Source organism: Catharus ustulatus, chromosome 23 (assembly GCF_009819885.2).
Source record: "Catharus ustulatus isolate bCatUst1 chromosome 23, bCatUst1.pri.v2, whole genome shotgun sequence".
Taxonomy (NCBI): domain Eukaryota; kingdom Metazoa; phylum Chordata; class Aves; order Passeriformes; family Turdidae; genus Catharus; species Catharus ustulatus.
Window position 1 is genome coordinate 1835890 of NC_046243.1, and position 21746 is coordinate 1857635.

The following is a 21746-nucleotide window of genomic DNA, read 5'->3' on the forward strand; positions in this document are numbered from 1 at the left end:
CAGGACCTCTTGCAGCCGGGGATGGGGATGGGGATGTGGGGACATGTTTTGCCGCTCTCTGGCAGCCGCATGGATGGAGTTGCCAGGCAACTGGCGGGTGGAGGCGAAGCGGGAACAAAGCAGGAGCTGCCGGGACCCTCATTCCTCCACCTCTACCAAACCCCCTGCGCAGCGGGGCCAGTAAAGGCCGTGGGGTCACTCGCTGTGTCCCCGCGGCCGCTGCCATCATCCCACCCCAGCGTTGCCACAGGGCCCTCCCTGGTATCCCTGGTGGTTTTACGGGGGGATGGACCCTGGAGAAGGGGACTGGCACACGCTGGCCTGTCCTGCAAGGTGGGGCTGGGGGCAGTGGGCATGGGCAGGATGGGTACTCAGCACCTTCAGGAGCGGGGCAGGAGGATCAGCCCCAGGCGAGCGCCACATCTCGCCCTGCCCTGCCCCAGAACCTGCCCCGGCACCTGCCCCGGCACGCCGGGGCCCGTTCCAGCCTGGCAGGCGGCGGAAATGGGGGGGTCTGGCACCCACCCCGACCTGCCCACCCTGCCCTGCGGGGGAACCTGCAGCCCCAGGGGTGCCGGGGTGGGGGGTCTCGCACCCACACCCGGCCCTTTCCCACGCTGCGGCGGGTGCAGAGAGCCGGGCTGGGGGTCCAGGGGTGGGTCATCACACAGCTGGGGATGTGCCCCCGTGCAGGGGACACTGGAGGAGGGGCGGTGTGCCCCTGGGCTGGCGTGGGGAAACTGTGTGGGTGTGCGGGGGCAGATCGGGCACGGGGGTGTGCCGGGGGTGTGCCGGGGGTGTGCGGCAGCACGTGGCAAGGGGCTGTGGGGCTGTGCCCCCTGGTCGCGGTGTGTGACAGCGAGGGGTGACAGGCTCTGGGCTGTATCCCCCCCAGGCTGTACGGTGTGTGTGGGAGGGGGACGCGTGGTGGTACCCCGGGGATGCGACAGGAGAATGCGGGGAGATGGATGCGGGGGTGTGTAACGCATCACCTGCGCGGGGAAGCAGGAGGTGACCGTGTCCTGGTGCGAGCCGGTGTCACCGCAGCCCCGGGGCGGGTTCGGTACCGAGCGCGGTGGTGCGGGGAGGGGGCGGGCAGGTGCCGTTGGCGGTCCCGGAGGCGGCGGTGGTGCGGGGAAAGGGGCGGGCAGGTGCCGGGGTCGGCGGCGGCGGGGCCGTAACGGGGCGGGGCGGTGCTGGCGGCGGGGCCGGTGTGGGGCGGGCGCAACGCGCAGCCGGTGCGGGGCGGGCGGGGAGCGGCGCCGCGGCCCGAGCCTGAGCGGAGCCGAACGGAGCCGCCACCGCCGCCGATGGGCCCCTGAGCCGCCGCCGCCGCCGCGCCCGGGCGGCCATGAAGCCGCTGGAGAAGTTGCTGAAGAAGCCGGGCTCGCACCTGCCCGTCCGCCCCGCCGCCCCCTCGGGGCAGGTACCGGCTCCGGGGTCGGTGCCGGCACCGCGGCGGCAGAGCCTGTCGCGCCCGCCCGCCTCCCCCGAGGAGCCGGCGGGGCCCGCGGGGCCGGTACCGGGGGGCGAGGGCCGCTGGCTGGAGCTACGGCCGCCCGAGGCGCCGCTCCGCTCCCCTGAGGACCCGTCACCGGGCTGCGACCGCGATCGAGACCGGGACCGCGACCGGGAGCCGCCGAGCCCGGAGCCGCCGCCCGCCGCCCGGTGCTGCTGCGGCAGCGGCTGCGCCCCCGCCGCGCCCGCGCCCCCCGAGCGGCTCCTGGCCGCGCTCCTCGACCGGCTGCCGGCGGCTGCACACGGGAGGGGCTGCGGGGCAGGTACGGGGCTGCGGGACTGCCGGGACGGGGCTGCGGGACCGCCGGGACGGGCTGCGGGGCTGCGCGGGGTGGGGAGCGCGTGGATCGTGGGCGATGCGGCGGAGCGGAGAGAGACCGGGGGCGGCCGCTGCTTGCGGGGAGGATGCGCTGGTGGATGCTGGGGTGGGAGACTGCGGGGTGGAGGGCTCCTGTGCCCGGTGAGGCGGGTGGCCCCGCTCAGGGCACAGCGGTGCTCGGTTGGGGTGACAAGGTCAAGGCTGGGTCTCCGCCGGGGCAGGGCGGCCGTGGCAGCGGGGTGGGCAGCAGTCTGAGGGATGGGCAGGGATTCCGCGGGCAGAGGTGCTGGCAAGGGAATATGGGCTCAACGGCAGCGCCAGCTCGGTGGGGACCGGGGGTGGCCGGGCACCGACAGTCACTGCAGCATCCACCTCCCAGTTGGATGGTCCTTAACATCCTCCTGGTGCTAAAATTAGCCCCGACGGGAGCTGCAGTGGAGCGGGGAGAGGGGGGGCTGGGCGGTTGGACGCCCCTTTCCTCTGGCACAGGCCTCCCGATGCTGTCCCACCGCAGCTCCCCGTGCCCAGGTGTTGGGGTGGTTTTGGTGCCAGAGCTGGGTGGGAGCCAGGCTGGGTGAAGGTGGGTGGGAGCCTTCCCACACCTCGGTGATCCCTGTCCCAGCCAATCCTATTCGGCTGCTGGGACCAGAGGATGTCGAGGACCCCAGGCCACCGCCAGCCCCCTGCTCCAGTGATGCCAGGGCTGGGATTGGGTGCAACCACCGACAAGAGGAGCCCTCGGGTAGGGGCGAGCTGGGACTGGCAGCGCCAGGTCCTGCCTGCACAAACAAGCTGCCAGGCCTGCTGGTGCCTGGGCTGGCAGGGAGCAGGGGGGCAGGAGCCAGCATGGGGGTCCCGACAGGGGGAAACGTCCCTGCTACTCTGGGGTACAGCGTGAGTGCTGCAGTGGGATGGGGAAACTGAGGCAGGGCTGGAGGGGCTGCAGCCTGAAGGGATGAGGGGAGTTTGCAACTCCTGCCCCACAGGCAGAACCTGGGAGGGGGCTGCACTCAGGGCAGGGGGCTGGGAGCTGTGTACCTACACCCCCGTGCTGCTGGTGCCCCTGCCTGTCCCTGTGCCCCAGACTGCCGTGTCCTGCTTTCAGCAGCAGCTGATGCCCCGTGGGTGCTGTGCCTGGCGCGGGAGTGCCAGGGGACCCTCTGCCCTGGCTTGGCACTGATCTGTGACCGGGTTAACTGTCTGGGGGGCACTGGGGAGTGGCTGGGTGGATGCTCTGAACGGCCCTTCTATGGCTCAGGTCCTTGGGTCTTGGAAGAGCTCTGGGGTATCCCTGGGGCACGTGGGGACCCCCGGCTGGGGACCCGCTTGGAGCCGAGGGTTGTGTTGGTGCCAGCGAGGGAGCGGTGCCCTGTCCAAAGGTCGTGGTGGTGACTGATGCCGGCTCTGACGCCGGTACCGGGCCCTCGGCTCACCTGGCCCTGCCAAAACACCTTCACAGGGTGGTGCCACCCATGCTTCCCCAGAAAACCCGGCTGTGGCACCCGCCCAGCGTGCCTCAAGCTGCCTGCCTCAGTTTCCCTTTGCCGTGTCCTGCTGTGCCCGCGGCCGGGCTGGGCTCTCACGGGGTTCCCGGGTGTGCCGGGGCGTCGCGGCCCCAGTCCCGCCCTGCCGGCGCCTCTGCCCCCACACCGGCTCGGCCGGGCCCGGCTGCCCCGGGGCTGGGAGCGGGCCCTGAGTCAGCGCCGGCGCGGGGGGGTTCGCGTGGGGTTCGGCCTCTCCCGGTGTCACCCTGTGAATTAGCATCGCTCCCCTCACCCATCCACCAGGCGGGCATGGCGCCCCGGGGGTGTCGGGGGGTTCTGTGCGGGATGAGTGCCCACACCTGTGCCCCTGTCCCCCCCAGAGTCGCTGCTGGATGATATCGTGCTCACCCACTCGCTGTTCCTGCCCACCGAGCGCTTCCTGCAGCAGCTACACCAGCAATATCCTGGGGGGCCCCGGGGGGCAACGAGGGTGGGTGGGGAGGGGTCTGTGGGTGGGTGTGAGGAGGGCGCTGGGGTTCAGGGAGGGTGCAATGGGGAGGTGTCCAAGGCTGAGCACAGGGAGGGCATGAGGAGGGCACAAGGGTGCAATGAGGAGGGGTCCGAGCTGGGCATGAGGAGGGTATTGGGGTGCGGTGAGGGTGGAACCATGAAGGGAACACGGTGGTGGCACAAGAGTTGGCAGGAGGATGCAACCAGGAGGGTACCAGCATGGGCAGCAGGGTGCTGCGAAGATGGCACAAAGGTGGCCATGAGGGTGACAAAAGGGTGGAGATGGGGCTGAGATGTGAGACATAAGGAGGCAGCGGGGTGCTATGGGGGGCTCACAGGAGCAGCAAGAAGCGGACTGGGGTGCCACGAGGGTGGGCTACAGGTTTGGGTGCGAGGTGGGCAGTGTGGTGCTACCAGGGAGGGCACAACGACCCTCACTGAGCTCCCTCGGTGCAGCGGGTGCTGGGGGGTGGCCGAGGGTCCCTCCTTGCCGTGGCACCTCCTTGACAGTGCCACCTTTGTGCTGGCGGCTGGCAGCCCCCCGGCGCACTGGGAGGAGGGGTCCGGGCTGCGGCGCAAGCGGGCGGTGCTGGCCGTGCTGCTGCACTTCCTCGAGACCTACAAGGGGCTGCTGCAGGAGGAGGAGAGCGCCGGGAAGGTCATCAAGGTGGGTGTCCCCTTCCCGTGTCCCCCTCTCAGTGTCCTGCAGTCCCGGCCCTGACCCGTCTTGCCCCACAGGAGCTTTACCTGCTCATCATGAAGGACACGTCCCTGTACCACGAGCTGGAGGACGAGATCATCAAACTGCACCAACTCGTGGAGACTGTGGAGCTCAAGTGAGAGGAGGGTTGGGGGGCCTAGGGGTCCCCTAGGGGACCAGGGGGGGCAGGGAGTCCAATGGAGTCTGTGGGACACGGGATCCCCAGGGAGGACCAGGGTTTTTGAGGTTCCCTCTGGGTCAGGAGGTACCTGGGGGTCCCTGTGGGTCAGGGAGTCCCCAAGAAGGACAAGGAGTTGTGGGGGTGCCCAGGGGCTGGAGGGGTCAGTAGCAGCTCACCCTGGGGCCCTCCTGGTTTTGTGTCCCACTCACGCCCTCACCATGTGCAGCCTCAGACCCCTCCCCACTGAACCCTCCTCCTGTGCCCTGGCTGGGGGCTGCCAGGGCACCCCGCGGGTCTCAGGGTGCACCCCGGGGGTCCGGGGCCCTGCCTGAGCCCCTTCCTGTGCCCCCACAGGGTGGCCGACGAGACCCCCCCCCCGAACAAGCAGGTGAAGCCGCTGTTCCGACATTTCCGACGCATCGACTCCTGCCTGCAGACCCGGGTGGCATTTCGGGGTTCTGACGAGAGTGAGTGACTCTGGGGAGAGCTGAGAGGGACTGGGGGTCCCCTCTGTGACCCACGAGCCGCTGGATGGGGCCGTGCCCAGAGCCTGCTCCGTGCCTCAGTTTCCCCGGTGGGCAGTGCCCGGGGTGGTGTGGGGGTGCCCGGCGCTGACCCCCCGCCCTCTCCCCAGTTTTCTGCCGCGTGTACATGCCCGACCACTCGTACGTCACCATCCGCAGCCGCCTCTCGGCCTCGGTGCAGGACATCCTGGCCTCGGTCACCGAGAAGCTGCAGTACTCGGAGGAGCAGAGCGCCCGCGGGGACGCGCTCATCCTGGTCACCATGGCCTCGTCCGGAGGTGCCCGTGGGGCTGGGGGGGCTGCGGGCGGGGCTGGGGGGTCCGGCCGGTGCTGACCCCACCCTGTGCCCCTCGGCAGAGAAAGCGGTGCTGCAGCCCAGCGAGGAGTGCGTGTTCACCACCCTGGGCATCAACAGCCACCTCTTCGCCTGCACCAGGGACACTTTCGACTCTCTGGTGAGCCCCGTGGTGGGGACACCCCCCCATCACCTGGCACCGCGGTCACTCCTTGCACAGAACGGGGGGGACCCTCCCAGCCCCCCCTGAGAGCCCTGCCCGGTGTCCCCTCGCAGGTGCCGCTGCCCGAGGAGATCCAGGTGGTCCCGGGAGACACCGAGATCCACCGCGCAGAGCCCGAGGATGTCGCCAACCACCTCACAGCCTTCCACTGGGAGCTCTTCCGCTGCATCCACGAGGTTTGGGGGGCTCGGGGGGCTCGGAGAAATCATCGCGCTGTGGATTTGGGAAGGCTCTGATGGAATGTGTGTGTATCCCCCCAGCTGGAATTCGTGGATTACGTGTTCCACGGGGAGCGGGGCCGGCGGGAGACGGCGAACCTGGAGCTGCTGCTGCAGCGCTGCAGTGAAGTGCAGCACTGGGTGGGCACGGAGCTGCTGCTCTGCGAGGGGCTGGGCAAACGCGCCCACCTGCTCAAGAAGCTCATCAAGATCGCTGCCATGTGAGTGGGGGGACCACGGGGGGGGCTGCAGGGGGGTCCCTGCGGTGCCCAGCCCACCCCTCACGCTGTCCCCCACCAGCTGTAAGCAGAACCAGGACATGCTCTCCTTCTACGCCATCGTCATCGGTCTCAACAACGCCGCCGTCAGCCGCCTGCGCCTCACCTGGGAGGTGAGGGCTGGAGTAACCCCGAGCCTCAGGGGGCTCCCAGATCTTCCTGTGCCTTTCTGAACACCCCCAAGTGCTCCCTGACCCTTTCCTGGGTGATCCCAGACCACTCCTGGGTGCTGCCTGTTTCCTCTGGGAGCTCTCACCCCACCCCTGGGTGCTCCCAGGACTCTTTGGCTGCTCCCAGATCACCCCCAGGTGCTCCCAGACCACCCCTGGGTGCTCCCAGGATTCTTTGGATGTTCCCAGACCACTCCTGGGTGCTCCCAGATCTTCCTGTGCCTTTCTGAACACCCCCAAGTGCTCCCTGACCCTTTTCTGGGTGATCCCAGACCACTCCTGGGTGTTACCTGTTTCCTCTGGGAGCTCTCACCCCACCCCTGGGTGCTCCCAGGACTCTTTGGATGCTCCCAGATCACCCCTGGCTAGTCCCAGACCACCCCTGGCTGCTCCCAGATCTTCCTGTGCCTTTCTGAACACCCCCAAGTGCTCCCTGACCCTTTCCTGGGTGATCCCAGACCCCTCCTGGGTGTTACCTGTTTCCTCTGGGAGCTCCCAGACCACCCTCCAGTGCTCCCAGGACTCTTTGGATGCTCCCAGACCACCCCTGGGTGCTCCCTGACACTGCCCAGGTCCTCCCAGGACCCTTGGGATGCCCTTGCCCACACCTGTCTGCTCCTCCTGGGTTCTTTCAGGCTCCCCTTGTGTTTTCTTGGAACCCCCTAGGAACTCCTCCCTCCCTCAGTACTCCCAGAACCTCTCTGGGTGCTCCTGAACTGCCCCTAGATGCTCCCACCCCATCCTCCAGTGCTCCCAGAACTCTCTGGACGCTCCCAGACCACCCCTGACACTGCCCAGGTGCTCCCAGGACCCTTGGGATGCTTGTGCCCACACCTGGCTGCTCCAGACCTCTCATGGGTTCTTCCAGACCCTACTTTGAGTGCTCTTGGAACCCTCCAGGAGCTCACATCCCCAGCTCCGTGTTTCCAGGACTCTTCTGGGTCCTCTCAGACCACCCCTGGATGCTTCCAGGCCTTCCTGGGCCTTTCCTGGGCTCTCCCAGAACCTCCTGCCCTCTCCTTTGGTGCTCCCTGGCCCTACTGGTTGCTACCTACCCTCTACCCCTTTTTGTCTTCCAGAAACTCCCAGGGAAATTCAAGAATCTGTTTCGGAAGTTTGAGAACCTGACGGTGGGTGAGAGGTGTGGGGGCTGCTGTGGGTGTTGGGGAAGTCCCCAGGCCTCTCCTGAGGGTGTTTGGGGGTTCCCAAGCCTCTCCTGGGGGTGTTTGGGGGGTCCCCAAGCCTCTCCTGGGGGTGTTTCAATGCCTAAACCCCCCAATTCCCCCCAGGACCCCTGCAGGAACCACAAGACCTACCGAGAAGTGCTGGCCAAGATGAAGCCCCCCCTCATCCCCTTCGTGCCACTCATCCTCAAAGGTGAGGGGGGGTCTCAGGAGCTTCCCCTCGGTGGGTTGGGGTCCCTGTGACCCCCCATGGGATCCCCCCATCACCCCCTTTTCCCTCCCAGATCTGACCTTCCTGCATGAAGGCAGCAAGACCCTCCTGGATGGGCTGGTCAACGTGGAGAAACTGGTGGGTTCTGAGGGAAAATGGGGCAGAGGGACCCCCAGGATGAGGCCAGGGGAGAGGGGACTCCCCTGAGGGGCTGGAGGTTCCCCCTCACCGAGGGTTTGGGGCTCCCCTGTCCGAGGGGGGTGGGAGGGTTTGGGGTCTCCTGGGTGCAGAACAGGATCCAGGGGGTGGTCCCTGAGGGTGGGGGGTGTGCAGGAGGCTCCTGGAGGGGTCCCTGGGGGGAGTGGGTGGGGTCTCAGGAGGCTGGGGCTGACTCTGGGGTCTCTCTGTGCCCCAGCACTGCATCGCCGAGAAAGTCAGAACCGTGCGGAAATACCGGAGCCGCCCCCTCTGTGAGTGTGGGGACAGGGAGGGGACACTGCTGGGGCTGGGGCGACACTGCTGGGGCTGGGGGGACACTGCTGGGGAGGCCCACATGGCCCTGGACCTGTGGTGCTGGCCCTGAGGGATGGGGATGTGGCCAGAGCATCCTCACAGCTCTTTGTCCATTTGTCTGCATCTCTAAATCCCTGCATCCTCATCCATCATCCATCCCTTTATCTCTCATCCCCATCCCTGCCTGAATCCCCATCCCTTCATCCCCACCTCCACATTCCCATTCCCACATTCCCATTCCACCCCCATCCCTGCCCCCTGTGTCTCTTCCATCCTTCAATCCGCACTTTCACGCTGCCATCCCCGTTTCCTTCCTGTATCCCTCCATCCCCACATCCCCTGCACTCCCACTCCCTCTTCCATCCCTGCATCCCTCCATCATCATTTCCATACTGCCATCTTCTCTCTTTCCATCCCTCCCTCCATCCCTGCCTGCCCTCCATTCCCACACTGCATGTTCCCATCCCCACGTTCCCATCCCTGTTTCCCCCTCTGTTCCCCGTTCCCAGGTCTGGAGCTGGAGGCGTCCCCAGCCCAGCTGCAGACCAAGGCTTACGTGCGGCAGCTGCGCGTCATCGACAACCAGAACCTGCTCTTCGAGCTCTCCTACAAGCTGGAGCCTGGCAGCCAGTGAGGGGGGGCTCACCCCGGGACCCCCAAACCCCGGGACCCCCCCGGGGGGCCCGGAGCCCCCCAGCACTGACGCACTTTGCCCAGCCCCAGCCCTTGGGTGCTGCCCCCACCCTTGGGGGGGGTGGGGGATGGTTTTGGGGACCTCCCTGGCGCATCCCTCTCTTCCCCCCTTCTCCCCTGGCTGGGGCACAGGGGCCCCTGGGGGGGCCATGTGAGCCCTCGTCCCCTCTATTTTTGTATGTGTGGCCTGCCCCCCCCGCAGACGTGTATATTTTGTACTGCCGCTGTCCGGAATTGTACATTTATTTTTTAAGAAAAAGGAGGAAAAATGGAAAAAAAAAAAACCAAAAAACCCAAGCTGGGGGTGGGGTGAGAAACCCCAATAAAAGTCTGTCCCAGCACGTGTCTCTAATGTCATGATAAGGGTTGAGGTCATGGTGAGAGTGACGTCACAGATCGCCGTCGGTGACGTCATGGCCCGGCACAGTCGGGGTGGAGCCGACCTTCCCAAGATGGCGGCAACGCGGAGCACACTTTTGACCTTCTAAACATGGCGACCGCAAAGGTTTCCGTCAACCCTCCCAACATGGCGACTGCTGACCTTCTCTATATGGCGGAAGGGGTGGGGAGGGGGACACAACCGGGGTAACCGCGCTCTGTCGCAGCAACAAGGGGCTGCAGCAGCGTTTCGGCACAGAGTGAGGAATTTCCTCCCGGTAGTGAAGCTCTGCCTGTGGTCACCGAGACGCCGCGGCATTGGACGCTCACAGAACCGGCCTGACCTTCCCAAGATGGCGAGGATGGGCCCCTTCCCTCATGGCCTCCCGACCTTCTCATCATGGCGCTGCTGCCCCGCCGTGCCCGGCCCACATCCGGTTAGGTCGCGCAGGCCCAGAAGGGCCACGACCGCCATTTCGTTCGGCGGGGCTGGGGCCGGGGCCGGGAGCGGCGGGAGGAGCCGCGGGTGAGCGGGGGAGGGCCGGGGGGCATCGGCGGGGCCGGGGCGGGACGGGGCTCGGGGGGACCGGGACTGCGGCCGCGGGACCTCTGTGTGGGGTGCGGTGGTTTGGGGTGGGCGTGTGAGGCCTGTGCAGAGCCTGGGACCGGCGGGGCGGGGGGTGCGCTGCGGCCTGCGCGGATCTGGGGGGTGCCTGGGGCCGGCTCAGGGTCCTTGGAGCCCTCTGTGGGGTCCCTGGGGCTGTCTGAGGGGTCCGCGGGGCCGGTTGTGGAGTGCCAAGAACCGGCGAGGCCGGGCGGGGCTGAAGCCCCCATATGGACCCCCCGGACCCTCCCACCCTGACCCCTGGGACATCTGTGACATCTCCCACCTCCCTGACTCCTGGGTCGCGTCAGGGCCCCTTCCCCAGAACTGCCCTGAACCTCCAGCTTGTGTGTGCTCAGTACCGGTGGGACTGGGGGCCTGTGACCCCTTCACCATGGAGACCCCCACTCTGACCTCTCGGTCTCCTCTGAGACCTGTCCCCAGGATCCTCATGGATCTCCATTGAGACCCCCGTACTGTCCTTGACCCCTCCACCCTGACCCCTGAATTACCTCCCCAGCACCCTCCTTGTACCCCCACCCTGGGTGTGCCTGAAACTGGCAGGACCAGTGGCCTGGGACCCCCCTGTGACCTCTGAGATCGCCACACTGACCTCCTGGACTTCTCTACCCCTCCTTGCACTCCCATCTTTGGGTGACTGGAGGGGTCTGGCACCTCCACCCTGACCCCAGGATGTCCTCAGGGACTGCCCTGAGATCCCTGCAGTGACCCCTGGATCCCTTCACCCTGACCCCTGGGCCAGGACCCCCAGCCTGAAGGTCTCCAGAGCTGGCAAGGCTGGGGGCCTGAGACCCCCGCTGTGACTCCTGGCACCCCTTTGAGACCCCCATATTGATGCCCTGGACCCTTCCATCCCTCCCCAAGAGCCCCCTGGACCCCCAGTCTGGTGGTAGCCACAAACCCTGGGCCTGGGGACCCCCAGCATGGAAACTCTGACCCCACAGTGTCCCCTGGGACTCCCCCTATGACCTCTGAGCCCCCCACCATGACCCTAATGACCCCTTCCCCCAACTCTTGGGTCACCTCAGGGTTCCCTCCCCAAGATCCCTGTTGGGTTGTCTGGAACCAGCAGGACCAGGAGCTGGGGACCCTCAGTGTGACCCCTGTGTTTACCCAGGATCTCTGCCATGACCCTTGGGACCCCTCTGCCCTTCCTAGGATCCCCCTGGACCCCCTCTATGACCCCTGGGACCCTCACACTGACTCCCAGGACCCCTCTGGAGTCCTCCACCCTTCCCTGGACCCCCAGCTGTGGGTGTCCAGAACCAGTAAGGGCTTGGTGGGAGAGGGGGGATGGACCTTTCGGAGCCTGTGGTGGCTTAGGGATGACCATGGACACAGAGTTCCATGGAATCCTGGAATTACTTGAGTTGGAAATGACTTTTAAATCCCATCTTCCACTGGAAGGGGTTGTTCCAAGCCCCCCATCCAACCTGGAACACTTCCAGGGATGGGGCAGCCACAACTTTTCTGGGCAACGCTGGAGTTGAGTTGTCCCTCCTGCTCCAGGGAAACAAATCCAGGACTCCCTGCTCCCTTCCTGACCGCTGTGGCTTGGATGGGAATGCCGGTGAGCACGCGTGCAGTGCGGGATCCCACTCTGTTGGGATCCCTGCACCCGGAATTCCCAGCTCCGGCTCAAAAGGAACCGGGAAGTCCCCGCGTCTCCTGCCACTTCCTCCCGCTGGAATAACTCAGCGGTTCCTGCCCGGCCCCTCAGTTCCTGCCCAGCCCCTCGTGTGCCACCTCTCCCTTCCCGGCTTCCTTTTGCAAAGGGGGAGCGGCAGGGGAGGCTGCGGGCCTGGCAGGACGGGCTTTTCCTGCTTTTCCTTTTGCTGCAGAGGAATTTCGGGACAGGGTTCCTTGCTCCTGATTAAAGGTTTCCTCTGCTGAGTGACCTGAGATGGGAGCAAGGGGCAGACTGAGCTGCGGTTTCTGTGGTTGGGGATGGGAAAATCAGGGGTGGGGAAACTGAGGCTGTGGAAGCTGGGAATAGGGAAATTGGAGAGGAAAACGGAGGATGTGGAAACTGCAGGTGGATAGGGAAACTGAGGCTGTGGAAGCTGTGGGTGGATGGGGAAACTGAGGCTGTGGAGCTCATCCCTGAGGAGTTAGAAACTCTGGAGTTCGGGGTTTTTGTTAAAAACGCCTCGTCAGCGCCCGCGGGTCGTTAATAATTCACAGGGAGCGTCTGGATCCCGCGGGGCCCGAGCGTGTCTGTCTGTCTGCATGCAGGGATGCGCCGGCTCCGAGGGATGCTCCAAATGGAGCTGGCAGCTCGGCTCGGGAAGCATGCTGATAGGATTTTAAAAGCCTGAATGACCTTAAATCCTGCGATGGCTGTCGCTCAGGATAAATTATTTATGTAGCATCCTCAGCTCCTCGGGAGCGGCCAGGAATGTCAGGCTGCGGAGGACAGGGTTTGAATTTGGGAGGGGGTGAGGAGGAACTGCGGGTTTGGATGGGAAGAGAGGGAAGATAAAGGCGCGGGGGCGGTTTTGGAGAGGTCCAGCCTTGGAAGTCGTTCCCAAACCGGTGCGGCCGCATTTCTGCACCGACATCAGAGGGTGGAAATTCCTCTTGATCTGCAGTTCAAAGCCTCCCTGAGGATGAGGCGCTGCAGCTCGGGCTTGCAAATGTGAAATACAAATCCGCCCGGAGCCCAAATCCCCCTGAAAAGCGAGGAAATAGGCGGCTGAAGGTCACTGCTGCTGCCTGTCCTGCTCCAGCAGCAATCCCCCCGGGAGGAGCGGGATAGGGGCTGCTGCTGGGGAGGGCGTTTCAATTCCCTCCACAGCAAACAGGGACTTGCAAAATGCTTGGAAAACGTGGTGTGTCTCTCTGGCTGGGCCGGATCTGCCCAATTCTGCTGCTTTTAGGGGACAAGGGGCAGCTGATTGTCAAGTTCTTGGGATTTAGTAATGTTTTGATCTCGGGGTTGACAGGGAAGTGCTGATCCAAAACACTGCCAAGGGTTCTGTGGCCGTGGTGGGCTCCAGCCTGTGGAACAGCAGCTCTGAAACAGCTTTCCACAGGGTGACCTCGATCTCCTGATCTCTCCCTCCTCCCAAGGGACAGCTTTTCACACCTTGTTTTCCTCATGCTTTGCTCAGAGCTTTTCTGAGGTTTGGTTTGGATCAGAAAAGCAAAGGCACTGTGTAAACCTGCTGCTCCTGCCTCAGCCCAGCTTTTATCTGTATGGAGCTCTTCCCAGCCACTTTCCCTGCGAGCACAGGGAGCTGGCACCATGGCATGTGGAGCCCTCAGAGGCTCTGATGTGTCTCAGAAGGGTCCTGGAAAGGAAGAACAAAGGAGAAGGAGCACGGAGAAGTTGGAGCATTGTTTGCACGGAGAGCTTCTACCAGGCATGAAGGGGTGCTGGGAGGAGAACTCCCCCCTTTCTTCTTTTCCTGGAGGATTTAGCTCCTGTCTCCCTAATCTGTATCAGCTGGGTCTGTCTTCTTGCACATGAAAGATCCAGGCTGTATTTCAAAGGCACCGTTCCCACCCGGAGCTCTCAGCTTTTCCCAGCCGTGTGCTGAGTTCGGGGCCTCTCGATTTTGGTTTTTCAATGTGACCTTTGCTGTTAATCCCCAGCCTGAACGGGGCCATGCACCGAAATGGAATGACCTGTTTCTTGGGAATTCAGCTCCAGTTTATCCTCAAGCTGCTTTAGCTTAAACTTTTCTCTCCCTTCCTCTTGCTCTTCTAGGTCAGAGACTGGATCTGAGTGCAGGTTTTGCTTTAAGGGCACCTTAGAGGGGAGATAGTGACTCGTGATCTGTTTGTAGAAATACCCCACTTGTCCTTCAGGTCCGTGTGGATTGTCCATGTGGATTGTCCATGTGGATTGTCCCGAGCTGTCTCAGGGTGTCACCAGGTCACACTAAGAGACTCCAGCAGTGCTGGCCTGGCACGGGTGGCACTGGGTGGTTTGTACCAGCTGACAAACCCCTGTTTGTCTGTCTGTGAGATGAGTCCCTGTCACAGGGGCCACCGAGGGAAGTGTCACCCTGGGAGTAACCAGCTGGCTCAGGAGCCGAGCGGGGACACAATGTGTGACGTTCCCGTGGGTCAGGAGCAGAGGTGGTGGCCCTGGCATCGCTCCTGTGCTGGCTCAGGGCTGTGACACACGAGCTCAAGTCAGGAGTCTCATTACCTGGCGCGTTCCTCTGCTGGATCCCTGCTAATTCCCCCCGGCAGCTGATCCAGCACGGCTGGGGCTCTGCCCGGAGCCACTCGTGCCACCCTGGCCCCGTGATCCCTCTGCGGGTGGGAAGGAGCACAGGGAAAAGTGTTCCTGTTCCAACATGTCCCAGACGAGCACGTTCAGAGCCGTCTGTGATCCTGCTCCAGTGGGAAAGGCACAGCCCCATGGGTTTGCTGGGCGTTGTTCCCGACTGGAGTGTCCGGAGGGGTTGATGGACGTCGGCTCTTGGGTGCCAAGCCTCGAGCTCAGGCTGGGGCGAGGGAACCCCACGTTTGTTACTGGGGACATGGGAGTCTTGGGTGACTTGGAAAATGCTGTGAGATAGAGGGAGGAATGTCTTCCTGATGAAGGAGTTCTCACAGGGTAGAAGAGTTGATTTTAATTCAGAGGCAGTTTAGCTATTTATTTATTTCCCTGAACCCCACAGCCAGTGGTTTTCCCAAGGGTGGAGGAGCTGCTGCTGTGGCAGCCGTGCTGCTGCTCCCTGCTTCCCATTCTCACACCTTGGGACTGTCTGACAGAGGATGGACCTGTGTCCTGTGGGATTAGGAAGTTGGAGTTTATGTAGCAGGAGATGAGTGTGAGGAGGGATCTGATTGTTAATACCTGGTACAAACCTGAGTCATAAAGGAACTTTTCTTGCGGTAGGGGCTGTTCCCGTGCCCTCTGTCACCTGCCCTGGAGGTCAGGCCTCGGAAATCGGAAGTTTCAGGTGTGAAACTGCCCTGTCCTTTTCTCCTCTTGGTAGTGTGGTTCCCGTTAGTGACTGTGGGAAGTACATCTATGGCCCAGAGAGGGACATTTGTCCTCTGCCTCAGGGTCTGCCCCGAGTGCCTGGGACTCTCCATGTGGTGAGCAAGGCCTCCAGTCATCACATTCCTATTCCCTGAGCCGGTGCTATGGGAGGCCCTACCTGAGCACTGCTGTCAGCAGCACGAGGGCCTGTGACCTCCCAGTGATTCAGGCTCCTTTTCCTGTCCCCACTCCATGCATGTTCTGTCTCCAGTGCCGACCAGAGCCCCGGGAGCTGTTCCAGGTGAGCCGTGGTGCCAGACAGGTTCGTTCTGGGCTTCTGATGAGTTGAGTTGGAGCATTGCCAGATCCGTGCTGGGAAAGCTGGTTTTCCTAAATGCTTGGACAGCTTTGAGGGGGGCTTTGGAGCTGTGGGGCACAGAGAGCCTTCAGTCCAGGGGTGTTATTGATATAGGAGAGAAGAGGTTGGGAAGTTCAGGGATGGGAGCCACAGGACAGTCCTGTGCTGCTTTCTGCCTCTCTGGCTGCTGTGGAGCTGGAGCCATCTGGCAGATTTGCCCTGGCCATAGCAGAAGAGGCCACGGGGCCATGTGCCAGTGCTGGCGGGCTACTGTCACACTCCTATGTGAGCAGCCTCCAGCTGCAGCTGGAGGAGCTTTATGGATGGTGCAGGATCAGCTTGGCCGGGTTTTGTCTGCCAAGCGAGGTGGTTGTGTGAGACATGCCCTGGGTTTTGACTGCAGGCGCTGTGGGGGCCCTGGGGATTTGGGGTGGGGATGTGCTGGCTCCCACCTCTGAGATCTGCTGCTCCAGGGTGTTGGGACAGCCTGGGAGAGCAGCTCCGAGCACAGGGCACTGGCACAATTCCCCAGGGCTGCGTTTCACCGCCGGCTTTCCCCACGTTCCCTGACCGCTTCCTCCCTTCCCGCAGGCATGAGTGCCCAAGCCTGCCCCCAGCACTGAGCAGCCGGAGCCGCCAGGATGCCGATCCCTCCTCCCCCGCCGCCACCCCCCGGCCCCCCGCCACCCCCCACCCTCAGTCAGGTACGGGTCACCTCGCTGGGTGGGGAGGTTTCCTGTCCCCACATTGGGCCACTTGCTGGAATTGCCGGTGAAGAAGGCTGGCTGTGGCAGGGGTGGGATGCTCCAGGAGGTGGGAATGTGGAGCTGGGGGGTTCTAGGGAGGTGCTGAGCTGTTGCTGCTCCTCTCCAGGCAAACACAGAACCGCCGAAGCTGAGCCGAGAGGAGCAGCGGGGCCGTGGGGCTCTCCTGCAGGACATCTGTAAAGGGACCAAGCTCAGGAAAGTGACCCAAATCAATGACCGGAGTGCACCCATCCTGGAAAGTGAGTCCCCAGAAGGCTCCCGGCCCCTTGCTGGGCACTGCTGTGCCCTTCAGGGCGCTTGCCCATCTGGTTCCCAGTAGCTCCTCATTGGAGGAGCGGATAATTCCAGGCTTAACCTCTTTGCCTCCCTCCCTTTCAGAGCCCAAGGGCAGCGGCGGCAGCAGCTACAGCTCCAGCTCAGCCGCCATCCAGCCCAAGGGCGGCCTCTTCCAAGGCGGCGTTCCCAAGCTCAGACCTGTGGGAGCCAAGGACAGCTCAGGTAATGGCCACAGGCTCGTGGTGTGCGTGGGGGTCCCTGGGGAGGGCCCTGACCGGGAAGGGGTTCAGGATCTCATTGTGTATCCCTGGGGATTTCAGCTACTCAGAGGCAGGACCCCAGATCACATCCCTGTGCATGGCACAGGCCAGCTGTGTCCTCCTTGAGCCTCAGTCCCACACACAGACCTCTTGGAGGGCGCAGGAATTTCATGTATTGCTGAGCTCTGTGTGTTCTCCGTGGTGGCCACAGAGTAGAGTGGTGAGAGAGGAGCCGTGTGTGGCTGTGCTCGGTGCCAGCTCCCTGCGTGTGCCAGACAGCCGTCCCTGTGGCCTGGCCCTCCTCAGCCGTGGCTCTGTGCAGGGACACAGCACTGCTCCTACGCCGTGCCCAACCCCTCACTGTGCTCTCCTTCCCCACAGACAGCTCTGCTAAACAAACACTACAAGTCCCTGGCTCCCGAGCAGCTGCTCCCAGGCCCCCCGTGCCGGCCAGCAACAGCCGCCCTCAGGACGATGCCGACAGCAGCCGGGGGTCCCCACCGGAACTGCCGCGCACGCAGAGACCCTCCCTGCCTGACCTGTCCCGGCCCAGCACCGCTGGCGGCACCGGCATGAAGCACAGCTCCTCTGCCCCACCACCCCCACCGCCAGGACGCCGCGCTGCCGCCCCCCCGGCCCCCCCTGCGCCGCACGCCAAGGCCTCACCCTACAACCGGGAGAAGCCGCTGCCGCCCACCCCGGGACAGCGCCTGCCCAGCAGCAGGGACGGGCCCCCCGCCCCGCCGCCCATCAAACCCCCTCCTTCCCCAGTCAGTCTCCGGTCGGGCGCTCAGGGCCAGTCTCTCGCCCCTCCGCCTCCCCCGTACCGGCAACCCCCCAGTGTCCCCAACGGCCCTTCCAGCCCCAGCAGCGAGTCGGCTCCGGAGCTGCCACAGAGACACAACTCCTTGCACAGGAAGGCGCCCGGCCCGTTGCGGGGTCTGGCACCGCCGCCCCCCACTGCTGCCTCCCCGTCCCTGCAGAGCAGCCGCCCCCCACCGCCGGCCAGAGACCCCCCAAGCCGTGGAGCAGGTAAGAGCTGCTCGCTCTGTGGTGCCTGGGGGCAGCTGGGGCCATCAGGGGTTGGTGGGAGGTGATGGGAAGAGTTTGCTGCTTTTACATGTGGTGTAGGGGCTGAGCTGGGGCAGGAGTTAAGTGCCATGTTTAACACATGTCCCATGACCATCTCCTTCCAAGCCTGGTGCTGACTCCTTCCTGTGCTCTCCTCGGTTGGGAGATGAGAACATGGCAGAGCATAGCTCCCGTGAGCTTCCTAAATGTTGGGAGTGTGCAAAAAGCTATGTCAGAGCAGGGAGAAGCCTTTCCCTGGGTGTGCAGCCCTCGGGAGCATGTCCCAGTGGCTGGGACTGGTGTTGGCTGCGCCCCAGTGCCCCCCCGTGCACTCCTGGGCTCCCCGTCCAGACCGCAGCTCCTGCCTGGGCCCCTGCCAAGCCACTCCGTCCTTCTGGCCCTGCCAGAATCCCTCCTCAGAGCTACAGCTGGGGATCTGCTCTGTCAGCCCGGGTGTAATTAGGCTAATGAGGAGCACGAACTGCCACGGAGCCTCTGCTGGAGGCTGGGCAGGAGTGAGAGGTGGGTCAGAGGGGCTGCGGGTCCTGTCGCTGCCTTGGTGACGCTGCGGATGTGGCTTCCAGCCCTGGCAGGCAGCATCTTGGCTCCATGTGGAGCTGCTGCTCTCAGACTCGGGGATGTGCAGGATCGTATCTGCTCCTGGGATCCCTTCTGGTGTGGAGGGACCTGTGCCAGTGTGGGCTGGGAGCATGTGAGGCTGGAGCAGCCCCCAGGGTGGGTGGTGAGCTGGGGGGCAGCAGTACTTGCTGGTCCCTGCACTGCAGCTGGTTGAGGGATGAGGAATGCAGATGTCAGGAGCGAGCAGGAAATCTCTGGGCACGCGTAGGAGCATCCCTGGGCAGCGGTCTGGCGAAGCAGCTGGCCCAGAACCCTCGGGGATGTCCCTGGGTTTGCCCCGGGAATGCCGCGCAGCGCTGACCCTGCTGTCCCCGCAGCTCCGCCGCCCCCGCCGATGATGCTGCGGAACGGAGGGCGCGACGCCCCCCCGCCCCCACCCCCCTACAGACTGCACGGCCCCGCCGAGCCCCCCAGCCGGGGGAAGCCCCCGCCACCCCCCACCCGGACCCCGGCCGGGCCGCCGCCACCACCGCCCGTGCGGAACGGGCACCGGGACTCCATCTCCACCGTCAGAGCATTCCTGGGTGAGTGGGACCCCTGCACGAATCCCCCTCGGGGCTGAGCCCTGTGGCTTTGGCCAGGCTCTCCCGGAGCCCCCTTCCCTCACCTGCCCCTTTTGCTGTTTCTTCACAGATGACTTTGAATCCAAATACTCCTTTCATCCCGTTGAAGACTTCCCAGCCCCAGAGGAATATAAATACTTCCAGAGAATCTACCCCAGCAAAACAAACAGAGGTGAGGAGGAGGGGGGGGTGTCCCAAATTCCCTCTCCCCTCCTGTGTCCTCGGGGCTGGCACTGTCCTGTTTGTCCCTGCACAGGGTGGGTGGTGCAACGGCCGTGCCCTGGGCCCTGCCCATGTTCTGGGGATGCTGGGCCGCATTCCCAGAGGTACCGAGCCCTGAAGGCAGCTCTCTGTGCTGGGTGGGGGCACTGGGAGGGCAGAAATTTGGGCTGAGCAGATGCTGTATCTCACCTGCCCCTGGTTTGCCTGCTGGGAAATGCTGCAGGGCTCATTCCTGCCTTTGCTGAGCACCATTGGTACCAAAGGGGATCTCGAAGGACCCCACAGCCAGAGCTGGGGCTGGGGGGATGCAGCCCCTGTGTGTATCCCAGGATTGGCCCTGAGCACCAGTGCTTGGACCCAGCAGAGCTCAAAGTGCCCTTGGTGCTGCGCGTCAGCGCTGCGGATCCCGGCGGAGACTCCGGGGAGAATGGGATGCTCGTTTATTTTTAGAGCCATGAATGTTTAATGCGGGTTTGAAAAGCCCCGAGCTCGGTGCGGCTGCAGCGGCTGCTGCCAGGCGCAAATCCCAGGCTCCAGATCTCCGCGGGGAGGTCGGGGGGGGGGTGGTGGTGGGCCGGCAGCTGGCGCGGGGGTGTGGAGGAGGGAAAGCAGACGTGCTGGATCCGGCTCTGCGGAGCTCCTGCTTCCAACAGGCTTCCTTGTCTTCCAGCTACGCGTGGGGCTCCCCCTCTGCCCCCTATCCCCAGGTGAAAGCGGGCTGTGCAGGTGGATTGTTCCAGAGCAGAGACATGGACCTCCTTCCCCTTCCTCAGCTGGACCCCCCCCAGCTCCCAGCCCCCCGGATCCTGCATGACACACTCCCAGCCTCTCCGGTTTTCCCAGGACAAGCGGATCTCCCCAGCCCAGCGTGCTCCGCCAGCCCTGCCTCATCTATGCACCCCCCAGGACTCAGTGACCTCGTGGCAAGCCTGAATGGGTCCATCCCTCATTCCTCCTGATGGATCCTGGATCGGGATCTGCCTGGGAGCCGGGCATGGGACTTGAGGCCGAGCCGTGTGCCGGCTGTTGGGATCGGGGGGGCTCATGGAGAGGGGCTGGGATCAGGCAGGGAGGGAATGGACACGCTGTGAGACCCTCAGAGTGAGGGGAAGCGGGGACAGGCTGGCAGAGCCTCGTTATCCTGGGAAAGCCTGTTATCCAGGTGGAACCTCGTTATCCTGGCACAGCCCATTGCTTTTTTGCACAGGAGCCAGTGGAGGTGAGGGGGGGGAACGTAAGTGGGACCATGCAGGGACACCCTGACAGCACTGGGCTGGTGGGGACCCTCTTTCTGTGACCCCACAGGTGGGGCACCCCCATGTGCTCCCCTCAAAACCACTGCTCCCCTGGCACTCCCCCCCAGGGTTCCCCTGGCTCTCACTGCTGACCCCCCCAAACTTGAGCATTTTAACAAGAAAACACTAATTACACTGGGGGGGAGGGAGGGGCGTTTGTGCTGGGTCTGGTGCATCGGAGGGCACGTTGGGGGGGCCCTGGGGGCCGGTGATGTTTTGCCTTACACTCCCTGTCCGACGGGTGGTCCCACGGCGGGGGTCACACTAACGTAGTTACTGATCTCTTTGTACCATAGCAGGAAGGGCGTGGGGTGCAGGGGGGCCACCCCTGCAGACGGGTTTGGGGCTCATTCAGGGGATTTTTTTCTATGATGATGGACCATCCCCTGTTGAGGCTGGAGTGAGGTGGGTGAGGGGTGAGTGGGGGGTTTCTCTGGAGAATGAGCCCCCCCCAGTGCTGCCCTTTTGGGTTAAATAAAGGTTCAACACGGTTCTGCCCCTCCTGGAGCGAGGGGCCCTTTTAAAAGGGAACAGAGGAATTTGGAGGAGCTGGAAATTACATTTAAATAAAAGTAATAAAGTGATAAATGATGTCAAGGACACTGTCTAAGGGAAAGGTCTCCAGGAACCCGTTTTCTTTCTTGGAGGTGATGCCCCAAGGGCTGTGGGCAGGGCACTTTGGCAAGACAGGGTGGAGGGTACTGAGAGCACACCGACACAATGGAAGGCAGGGTCGGGGTTACCAGTGGCACTGGGACCACTGGGAAGGAGGATTGTGGGTACTGGGAGCAGGGGGTGGGGGGATTGACACTGGGAGCATGGGGGAAGCGTGGTGGGGAATACTGGGAGAAGGGGTGGGGAGTACTGGGAGCATGGAGAGACGAGACTGGGCGGCAGTAGAAAGGCAGTGTAAGAGGAACTGGTGGCACTGGGGGTACGGCGAAGGCTGGGTTGGGGGATGCGGGTCGTGGGAGCACTGGGAATACTGGGAGCGCTGGGGCTACTGGGAGCGCTGAGTGTCCACACATAGACCACAGGTCCCAGCATGCCCCGCGCGCCGCGCTCGGCACATTCCGCCGCGCCTCGGGCGCCCTCGCTGATTGGCTGCTCTGTTGCGGCCCTTCCTCCGGCCTCGGTGATTGGCGGATGGGCCAGCGGCACAGCCAATGGGAAGAAGGGGGCGGGGCCAGATCGCCCTGGTGGCGGGAAGTTCGGAGCCAGGGTTCATTTGGCGCGAGAAGGTTGGTGGCGGCAGCGCGGGGGACCCGAGGGGGACCTGAGGGGACATGGGGGCCAGAGATGGGGGCCAGCGCAGCGGCGGCTGGG

At 64.1% G+C, this 21746-nt stretch overlaps 2 protein-coding genes across 3 annotated transcripts; both read left to right on the plus strand.

The window, feature by feature from the left end:
• Window positions 1-1339: 1339 nt before the first annotated feature.
• Window positions 1340-9335, plus strand: RAPGEFL1 (Rap guanine nucleotide exchange factor like 1). The gene is made up of 15 exons (XM_033079241.2): window positions 1340-1781; window positions 3702-3780; window positions 4348-4498; window positions 4570-4667; window positions 5067-5179; window positions 5347-5514; window positions 5594-5691; window positions 5808-5930; window positions 6015-6193; window positions 6273-6363; window positions 7500-7550; window positions 7710-7797; window positions 7889-7953; window positions 8231-8285; window positions 8838-9335. Exons 1-15 carry the CDS (start codon window positions 1352-1354, stop codon window positions 8960-8962), a joined length of 1914 nt encoding a protein of 637 aa, XP_032935132.1. The 5' UTR covers window positions 1340-1351; the 3' UTR covers window positions 8963-9335.
• A 527-nt stretch (window positions 9336-9862) lies between these two features.
• WIPF2 (WAS/WASL interacting protein family member 2) lies at window positions 9863-21020 on the plus strand. 2 transcript variants are annotated; one of them, XM_033079159.1, is made up of 8 exons: window positions 9863-9925; window positions 15919-16031; window positions 16201-16333; window positions 16473-16592; window positions 17012-17662; window positions 18658-18864; window positions 18974-19075; window positions 19796-21020. In XM_033079159.1, the coding sequence occupies exons 2-8, from the start codon at window positions 15969-15971 to the stop codon at window positions 19834-19836; spliced, it is 1317 nt and encodes a 438-aa protein (XP_032935050.1). In that variant the 5' UTR covers window positions 9863-9925; window positions 15919-15968; the 3' UTR covers window positions 19837-21020. The 2 variants fall into 2 exon arrangements, with proteins under 2 accessions (XP_032935050.1, XP_032935049.1); XM_033079158.1 differs by lacking the exon at window positions 9863-9925 and having other exon boundaries at window positions 15270-16031.
• The last annotated feature ends 726 nt before the right edge of the window (window positions 21021-21746 follow it).